Source organism: Lipophrys pholis, assembly GCF_963383615.2.
Source record: "Lipophrys pholis genome assembly, chromosome: 15".
In the NCBI taxonomy this organism is placed as follows: domain Eukaryota; kingdom Metazoa; phylum Chordata; class Actinopteri; order Blenniiformes; family Blenniidae; genus Lipophrys; species Lipophrys pholis.
The window spans coordinates 27365830-27375829 of NC_137642.1; the positions used below are offsets into that span (position 1 = coordinate 27365830).

General features: G+C 46.2%; 1 protein-coding gene across 1 annotated transcript in view; it reads left to right on the top strand.

The window, feature by feature from the left end:
• Nucleotides 1-10000, top strand: part of cdh5 (cadherin 5) — a 39482-nt gene that overhangs the window by 29180 nt on the left and 302 nt on the right. The window contains exons 12-15 of the mRNA XM_080481898.1: nucleotides 715-845; nucleotides 919-1033; nucleotides 8124-8256; nucleotides 9859-10000. The exon at nucleotides 9859-10000 is cut by the window's right edge and continues 302 nt beyond it. Of these exons, the coding sequence (XP_080338024.1) occupies nucleotides 715-845; nucleotides 919-1033; nucleotides 8124-8256; nucleotides 9859-10000 (521 nt within the window). The remainder of the gene's footprint in view (nucleotides 1-714; nucleotides 846-918; nucleotides 1034-8123; nucleotides 8257-9858) is intronic.

A 10000-nucleotide genomic window follows, 5' to 3' on the forward strand; every position in this document is an offset into this window, starting at 1 on the left:
TCAAAGTTTGAAATATAGATATTCTATCAATATTGTAACGACGGGCTCCATTTTAATTTGTGGGCAACTTATATATATATATATATTTTTTCAAATCTGCATGTTTTTAATGTTATTAAATGTTTTATGTGTTTTATGTGGCTGTACCCTTGTAAATAATCTATATAAAAAATAATTGGCTCTATATCTAGACATATAGACGTACATATTTATATACATACACATGCAAATACACGTATTACACATATGTAGGTCATCATGTCTGAAGTTAAGAGGTAAACTGTAAAATACAAATATTTCTTGTGACAGTCATATTTCAGAAGTCGTGTAGAAATAACTAATACATAGTATGAAGTATTTCTTTGCGTTCTGGTAGTTTTGAATCCTGTAGAAGAGTCCTGTAACTGGTAACAAGGAGGAACCTCGTTTCCATTGTACTTTTGTTGAACGGAAAGAAGTTCTGACACCTTTAGAGTTTGACTCTTCCCAGTACCTTCACACACTGGACACGCTGCGCAGTAATCACGTGGTAAAAGTGTGAAGTAAAGTTGCGTACCATCGAGGCGTAATCTGAGGCATGTAGAGATTAAGCCACAGCGGGCCCAGGACGGAACCTTGTGGAACCCCAGGCGTAGTTTTGCTCCGCTCAGACTGGACTCCGTAGTTGTCGTGTCTTTTCCTAACAGTGTGCGTTTCCATGCTTCCTTGAACCAGACGGCACAGCAGACCTCCTGGTGAAACAGGGTCCCTTCAGCCTGGACGACCCCAAAGACCACAGCGTGGACGTGCGCGTCAGCGACGGAGGACAGCCCGTCCAATCCAGCGTCACCAAGCTCGTTATCAAGGTGTGTGTGTGTTTCCACAGTGCCCCAAAAGGCTTTTTTCACTCTGTCAACGTTCTGATTATCTGGTTTGCAGTCATGCCGCTGCGACGCGAGGAGGATCGCTACGCACTGCAAGGCCGGAGCGCGGAGGATGGGCGTCAGCGTTCACGCCCTGATCGCCATCCTGCTCTGCATTCTGACCATCCTGGGTACGTTCTTCGGATCTCATCAGCTCCACCGTCCTTCTCTTGGCTTCTCTTGGTTCATCATGTCAGAAATACCCGTTTCTTCTCACAGATCTATTGTTCTGGGATCGTCTACATTCACTGATGTTGTAGGCTAGCTTACAAGACGGTTGAAACAAAGATAAAAAAAACTAGATCTACACTCAGTAGAGCACAGATCTCCTCCATGAGGCGCCTCTCTTATCCACTTTGTTTGGAACATTTTTCCGCGTTTTTTTGGGGGGGATTTACTGGAAAAGGTTTCGCCGTTAACGTCCCAGAATCTGATAGATCGGTCCTTGGAGGATGACGAATCGTCTCCGTGAAACACATTTCAGTTCCATCCTGAGTGGACCGGCTCGCTGAACTAGAGCCACAGTAACCTTTGAATTTAAACTTTAAAGAGGGTACGTTTGTACTCCCCGCTCTTCTTTAAGAGCATTTCTTCAGACCGCGTTTCAATTTTCATCCCTCAGAACAGCTCGTAGAGCAACACCACCGATTCCACACATTAAAGCCGAGAAGTAGAGCTCCAGTCACGGAAAAGCTTTCCGTGGCCGCCGCCGCCGATACCGAGTCTGATAAGTCGCCTCGGGGGGATCTCACTGAAGTCTGGAAAAACAAAATAAAATAAAAAAAATGGATGTACGAAGTCAGAAAGAAGTGAACTTCACCATGTGGGCGTGGCTCTTCTTCCCGCTTCAGGCCCGAGGTGACACCAGCTGCCACACCTCACACCTGATTTCCTGTCAGCGGTCCTGTTGCATTCTGGGTAGTGAAGGTGCCAGTTTTGACAAGGAATATATTTAATAATGATAAAAAAGAGAACAGATGACAGCTCTTGTTTTACCTGTCCGACAATGGTGCAGGTCCTGAGGCTAAACTGGTGCAGGAGAGTTTTTCTCTGGTTTCACTGCGTCGTTTCTTCTTCACGTCTGGAAGTGGAAAATATAAAACCTTTTAACATAGAGGGACACTTTTTATATTCTTAGATTCAATTGATTTTTTATACATTATTTGTCCCAAAAGGAGGACAATTACTTGTTATAGCAGCAAAAAAGGTTAAAAAAGAAAAAGCTAAATATATAATATACCCTATAGAGAAAAAGATAAAAACTACTATAAAACATTCCAACAATATACAATAAACCTCCGACTGAAGTACGAATGTAGAAGTAAGCAAAATAAATAAATATTCTTGCAGCAGGTATGCAGGTAAAAAAGCTCATTAGAGGTATTTAAAGTAATAATTTAACATGAATACGAATAAAAAATATTGCGCATGATAACAGTTTTGTGTTTTAAGCAATACCAGTGAATACACATGCAAGTATTTCTTATTAGTGGAGGTTTTGCATGAAATATGAAGTGAAAACTTTTTGTTCAACAGAATATTTGAAGAAAGCGGAAAAACAAAAAGTTGTGCTGCGACTTCAGCGAATTACTTTCAATGACTTCATTGTTTTTAAATAAATCAACGCGTTTAATCCAAAACAGAACTTTTCTCGGAGCACCTGAGAAAGTACCTTCAGTACCGTATTTCTTCACATACTCAACTACTAGTTGAGTCGCAGTGTCGCAGTGTAAAGGAAAATAAATATGTAAAAACGATGTGTTTTAACTTGAAGGAGACCTGATTGGCCTTCATGACTCAGATTAACTTAATCTGCTTTTCTGGAAGTTTTTTCGTTCGGGGCTCTTTGTTCAAATCAGAATCGTCCACAAGGGGGCGCACTCTAAAATGGTTGGTTTCTATTGTGTTCAGCGCAGGAAGTTAATGTCATAAACCACCTCTGGTGAATTTAGCATTTAGACTCGTATAAACGTTTAATCTTTGACCCCCGTGTGTTTTACCTGCGACTCTTTATTTAATTTTATATCTCCGGGGTGCGTCGCTCTGCGGCCTGGATGTTGTTTTGACGGCTCCACGATCATTTTATACTTTTATTTTTCGCGTGAGCAAAGGACTGCTATGCTGTCGCTATGCTATCGCTATGCTATCGCTATGCTATCGCTATGCTATCGCTATGCTATCGCCATGACTGACGGTTCCTGCGGCCAATCAACGTCAGCTAACCTCTGTACCAGTTAGATATTTATTTTTCCCTAATTGATCTAAAGACAACTGAAGGGAGACTGGAAACGTGAGAATATCTGTCAGCCCGTCCTCCAGTCCTCCAGTCCTCCGTCCTCCAGTCCTATAGTCCTCCGTCCTCCAGTCCTCTGTCCTCCATCCTCCATTCCTCCGTCATCCAGTCCTCCAGTCCTACGTCCTCCAATCCTCCGTCCTCCAGTCCTCCGTCCTCCAGTCCTCCATCCTCCAGTCCTCCATCCTCCATTCCTCCGTCATCCAGTCCTCCAGTACTCCGTCCTCCAGTCCTCCATCCTCCAATCCTCCGTCCTCCAGTCCTCCGTCCTCCAGCCCTCCATCCTCCAGTCCTCCATCCTCCAGTCCTCCAGTCCTCCAGTCCTCCGTCCTCCAGTCCTCCATCCTCCAGTCCTCCGTCCTCCATCCTCCAGTCCTCCAGTCCTCCAGTCCTCCAGTCCTCCATCCTCCATCCTCCAGTCCTCCGTCCTCCAGTCCTCCGTCCTCCAGTTCATCCGACTAAATAAAGAAGGAGCGACAGCGAACGCGCCGCCGTGTGAAAAGGCGGGATATTTCCAGTCTGAATCGGGGAGCAGCTAAACATGGATTTTTCCCTCCCAGACTTTATCGACCGTAACAAACAGCTTTGCACAGACGTCCGTAACAAAACCCTCCAGCGCCGTTCTTCTTCTCTGGGAGAAATCCGTGAACGATGGATGCAAAAAAAAAAAAGAAAGAAAAAGAAGAAGGAGCCGGCGCTGAGTGATTGGGACACGAGCGCAACACGCAGATTCACTCCGCCCTTGCTCTGCGATAAATAAGATTTGTGTTTTGAGGGGAACTTTTTTCCCTCCTGGTGTTGTTGGTTTTATGAATAATGCAGCGGCGGATGTGGAAATAATGCCTGTGGTTGTGAGCTCAATATTCTCTTTGATACCTTCGCCTCTGCTCTTCTTCTTCTTCTTCTTCTCCTTCTTCTTCTTCTTCTTCTTCTTCTTCTCCTTCTTCTTTTCTTGTATAAAAAGAGGCACTCGTCATATCAGATGAGAGGCTCACTGGAGATAGTTGTCCAAACAGGAGGGATCTGGGAGGATGATGAGGAGGAGGAGGAGGAGGAGGAGGAGGAGGAGGAGGAGGAGGAGGAGGAGGAGGAGGAGGAGGGGGAGGAAGAAGAAGGGGTTCGTGGAGGCAGAGTGACACTGGGATGTGGAGATGTGGGGAGCGGTGATGGATGGAGACGGAGACGTGAGGTGGAAGGAGACGGGGCGAACGACGGGAGAGAGACAGAAAGAGGTTAAAGCGGAAGAGGGGGATTGTGGGAAAAGGCGGCGGAAGAAAAGGAGTGGTAATGAGGAGAGTTTATCGGCTCTTTAGGTGCCGTCTGCTTATCAAACACCACCAAACACTCAACCTATTAACTATTAATACACTCCTCCACTATCGGGCCTTTTCCCCTCCGTCTTTTCTCCTCCTTTTCTCTCCCTCCGGGTCTCTCTCCTTCTCTCTCTCTCTCTCTCTCTCTCTCTCTCCTCTATCTCCTTCTCTCTTTATCAAACACCCCCACTGCTAGATTAACTATTTAATGCACTTGTCATTATCTGTCAGGCCCCAAAGCAATTTAGCTGCTCTCCCCATTCAGACACATTTTCTCACATGCGCTCGGGTTTGACGTCCCGAAAAGACTTTTTCTCTTTTTTCTCAGTCTGTCGTCGTCTCACAAAAGACGGACGTCCTCCTCCTCTTCCCCTCCCTCCCTCCCCCCCTCCCTCCCTCCCCTCTAAGTCTGATATCTCCAGAGCTTATTAAACTGCGGAGCATGTGTTGTAAAAGATTAATCTGTTTGGTTTCCCATGCAAACTTAAATTAGTCCCGCTCGCCCTCCGCTCGGAGCCGCGGCTAATGCCGCCCGTCCGCCGGGGGAGGAGGCGGTTCACATCGGGGCCTGATCTAATGTCAAGTCGTGTCCTCCTCCCTCCCCTCCTTCCCTCCTCGTCCGTCTCCTTGCTTCCTTTTCACACTCCCCCCCCCCCTTTGTTTTCCTCCCTCCTGCTTCCTTGTCCTCATTTTCCATCTCTACGGCCACAGAAAGGGAAGACGCAAGCAAGAAAAACTTTCTCTCAGCCCACTTTCTTATCCAGTCGGACTTTCTGGACTTAATTGGAATCGTTTTGTGTCTTCGGTGGTTTTCACGCTGAGCGATAAGCAGTTCTGCAGGACGATTGCAGCTCTGACTGCAGAGCTCACTGTGACGGAAGGTCTTTAAACAGGAAGTAGAATTTACTTCTGTGGAGTTTTGTCTTCAGGTGCTTTAGCACCGGTGTCAGGTTCAACCTCTGGACATTTATTAAATCTGCAAGAAAGAACACACACCGAAGTCAAGTGCTGGTCTTACTCGCGAGGAGAACGGACAGAGAGTGTTTCTCTTACAATCTCCAACCGGCTCTGAAAACTCTCTGCGTCTCCTCTCTTTTTATTATCTCGTTCCGAGGTCACAGTGGAGAAACATAAGTCACACAGTACTTCTGCAATTCATGAGAAAGACTGTTGGTACAGTGAATGTGATAACTTTACGTAGAATTATTCCAACAACCGGGATCCATCGATCGATTGGTTTGCTTTGTTTTCACTCTGCACTCCGCCGATCAAACCGCCGGGACAACGACTCGCAGTTACAACAGTTGGTCATTTGGGGGCGCTGTCGCCCGAAACGAACACTGACCAGAGGGGAAACAGAGCATGACGAAGTAGAAACACGGCTCATTGACCGAAAGTGGAAATCCCGCCCCGTTAGCCTGTGGTTAGCCGCCACAGTGGCTATTTAGCTTGTGGCTAATGGTTAGCCACAAGCAACCGCGTTGTACAGTGTTCAGATATCAATGAGAGTCTTCCTCTCTTCTTCCTCTCTACACCAGATCTGCCGAGTGTAGCTCTACTTCTTTCTGCGTCTCCTTCTTTGGATTTCAGAAAGCACTGCGCTCTACGTCACGTCCTCTCGCTCTGACGCGTTCACACTGTCCGTGATCCGGACCTCGGTTCACTTCCAAGTGGTCCAGAGTTTACTGGTTCGATCCGGATCAGAGTTCAGGGGGGGCGTTCAGAACCGGGCCGGTGTGAACGTGTCCTGAGCTTTACTGTGTCACATTCACACCAAAAAGCCAAAGAGTTGGTGGAGTTTGGGAGTTCAGGTAGGGGGTCAGGTGGGGGGTCAGGTGGGGGGTCAGGTGGGAGTTCAGGTGGGGGGTCAGGTGGGGGGTCAGGTGGGAGTTCAGGTAGGGGGTCAGGTGGGGGGTCAGGTGGGGGGTCAGGTGGGGGGTCAGGTGGGAGTTCAGGTGGGGGGTCAGGTGGGGGGTCAGGTGGGAGTTCAGGTAGGGGGTCAGGTGGGGGGTCAGGTGGGGGGTCAGGTGGGGGGTCAGGTGGGAGTTCAGGTGGGGGGTCAGGTGGGGGGTCACACAAGCAGAACTCAAACAAAGAGATCATCATAACAAAGTCATCTAACATCAAAAGAATTTTTAAAAAAAAACAAGAAAGTACAAATGTTTGCTCTTGAAGTTCTAAGATCCTGAAACATTGACTCTTGTTGTGGTAAAGAAACAGAAGCAGCAGGAGAAGAAGGATGTGACCCTTCCACTGACCTCTGACCTTTATTCTTTAAACAAAAACATGTCTCCGTCCTGGATATTTTATGTTTTAAGGCTCCTATTGTCACATTCTTCTCTTACTTCCTTTCCTCTGTTTCCTCTCTCCTTGTTTCGCTCGGTGGCCGACCTTCGTGTTCCCGTTTCTCACCCTGGACCTGTCCTCACTTCCCTCCTGCTGTTTATTATTTTCCTCTTTCCTCCTGTTTTCTTCTGGGTGTCTCAGGATGAGCTCTTTCTTTCTTTCTTTCTTTTAAGATTTAGTTGCTCGGGGGCGAACGTCTCGTATACCTCAAACAATCCTCCTTTTTAAATTTCCCCTCCTCGCTGCTCTTTTCCCACTTCCATTCCCTCGTTCGCGCTCCCCTTCTTCACACTTGTTTATTGCCCTCGTTTCTGATTCCGTCCGGATTTCCTGGTCTGATTCTCTCCCGTGATTTCACACTGTTGGTCCGACAGCGTTTGTGGCGTTGCGACTCTGCTCCACTTCTGATGCCCACAACTCTCTCTGCTCGTTTCCTTTGTGACTCACTCACATGATGTCGAGTATCTGGGTTGTGAGACTTGACCCGGTTTTCACACGTCCGCCTCGAGATGGCAAACCCCCGACGCTTCGTAATCTGTCATTTCAATTGTGTTGTGTGGCAGAGCGCGAGCATCTGAATGAATCCCGTCTGATTTTTACACATGTTGCGTTTTGTTGTGGCTCCGTCTCGTTTACAACGCTTTCAAGTGGAAAAAGTAATCTGATTACTCCTTTTAAAAGTAACTTGATTACTTTACTGATTAGTTGCTTTTAAAGTAACTGGTTCAGTTACACCCCCCCCCCCCCCCCCCCCCCACTGTCTCAACTCGTCTCAGAAAAATGACATCCGGTTTTGCCCAAAAAGGGGCGGAGCTTCCTGCCAATAAAACATTTCACTCAAGGAAATGACAAAAGTTGTGTAACGTCTCTGCTGTTGTGTTTGTGATGCAACGTTAAGGTTTATTGATGATGTGTTACTCTTGTGTTACCTGCATAACAATAACAAGCACTGAGAACACAGGAATTACTTTAGAGAATATCAGAATTCCCAATTGGACAGTGACGAAAAGCCCAAAAAAAAAAAAAAAGAAAAGCTCAGTGCTTCATAGAAACAATATAAAAGTCCAAGATTCTAAACCTACAGCAGCAGGACTTACAGCAGGGTTACCCATACCAGCCCCCGAACTGTACGATTTTCCAGAGTTTTGCAATTATTGCTTCCAAATTTCAGCCGTCGATCACAAAACGGTCGTCATGCAGTGTGTGTCTGACTGAAAGACGATTCAGTCATTAGTAGGACCCCGTCCAACTCCGTCCGTTGTGCTCCAGTCATAGTGATCCTGTTCGTGATGAGGAAACGCTACCAGAAGGACTCGCTGGCGCACATGAAGAACAGCGGCGAGATCCACGAGCAGCTGGTGACGTACGACGAGGAGGGAGGAGGCGAGATGGACACTAATGGGTAAGTAGACGGAAAGACGTCCGGCTGCACACCTTTCACTCCGACACAATCTGAACAGAGCTGCCGCGGCTTCGTTAGCAGCAACGCGCCAGTTTCTGAGAATCCGCCGCGGCGTTTCAGTTACTAATTACCTCTTTTGTAGGCGGGCAGATTTACTTTACTCAAACGCTGCAGATTGAAAGTGACAAGCCACTCGGCCGCTTCTTGATAATCTGCTGTTTGATCACAGCGCTGCTGCTAGAATCCACAACTCTTCAGAGGAAGAGATTTCTCTTATCTTTTCTAAAGGGAAGCTAATGTAGCTAATGCTAATCATAGCGCACGTTAGGGTACAGCTTCTATTTTGCCGTCTGAGGACTGTGGGACGCTCCGTTTGCGTGACAATGTTTCAATCATTTTTTTTTGTTTTTCTTCCAAGAAAAGATTCCCGCTCACGCAGCGATGTTTTAAAAACAATGTCCGTTTTCCGCAGGAAACGCTGAAAGCGATGTAGTTATAGCACGTTAAGTCGTGAGTTTACGCTCATGGTTGTTTTACAGCCATTTTGACGGGAGACACAAGTCAGGGCATTTCTTTTTTCAAAGTTGCATTTTTCCGATGAATCGGATTGTTTTCCAAAAGTTCCACCTTGGGAGCCGTTTTCAAAAAGTTGCATTCTCGGTGACTCTGAGCACAGTTTTCACTTGAGAACGTTGTCGTGTAAACGAAGCATCAGATCGCTAAGATGCTTCTTCTTCAGTGAGAGTGAGTAAGTAAAAGAAGTTTAGCGAAGTAGTAACTGCTCAGACGACGACTTCAAGTAATGTTGAAGCTTTAGACGATCTAAATGTTAATATCTTTCAAAACAAAAAAGATTGATGAACTGACACCTCACAGTAGAAGCAACAGAAATATACAGGAATCAACTCTCGGAGAGTTTAAGCGTCGCTATGGATACAGGCTAACGCTAATGCTAATGCTACTGACAGTCAGACGGATGTTAGTTCTAATGCTTGAGTTAGTGAGCCGATAGAGAGAGACAGCAGCTCTACAAGAGTCAGAAATGTCATAAAACAATCAGTAAACTTTATTAATACCATTGTCTGTTTCTGTTTTTGATTTATTCTCTAAAAATATAGATGAAATGTAACTTTCAAATAGAACTGAGTGGTAATATGAAATAGATATCTATCATTATTTTAAATAAACAACTTAATATTCTATTTGACTTGGTTTTGACCTGCAGTTTGTGTCATTAATATCTCTTTTGTTGTTTTCCATTATAGTTTGACAGATGAATAACTTAATGACCTTCAATGTAAACGGCCTTTTCTCCTCCGGATCAATGGATCCTGAACAAATCCTGGAGCTTTAGGTTCAGATTTACTCGTTTCACAGTTATTTTTATCATCTCGTACCTACTTGGTAGTAATTCATGCACCAGAGCTTCCTGTCTGTAAGATTTATCTTCATTTCCCACATTTTTTTTGACCCACTTTAAAGATGTTCAGTCTAATCTGAGTGCTAAATCTAAATACGTAATCCCGTGTTCTATCTATATGATGTGAGGATGGCCCGCGGCCTGAGTGATTAACCCCGGGAGCTTTTTCCTTCCTCCTGCAGCTACGACGTGTCCATCCTGTCCTCGGCGTGCCACGACGGCTCGCTGCTGCGCCACCCGGACGCCCACCCGCACCCGTCGCTCTACGCCATGGTGCAGAAGCAGCCGCCGCACCACGGCCCGCCCGCCGCCGCCTGCAAGGGC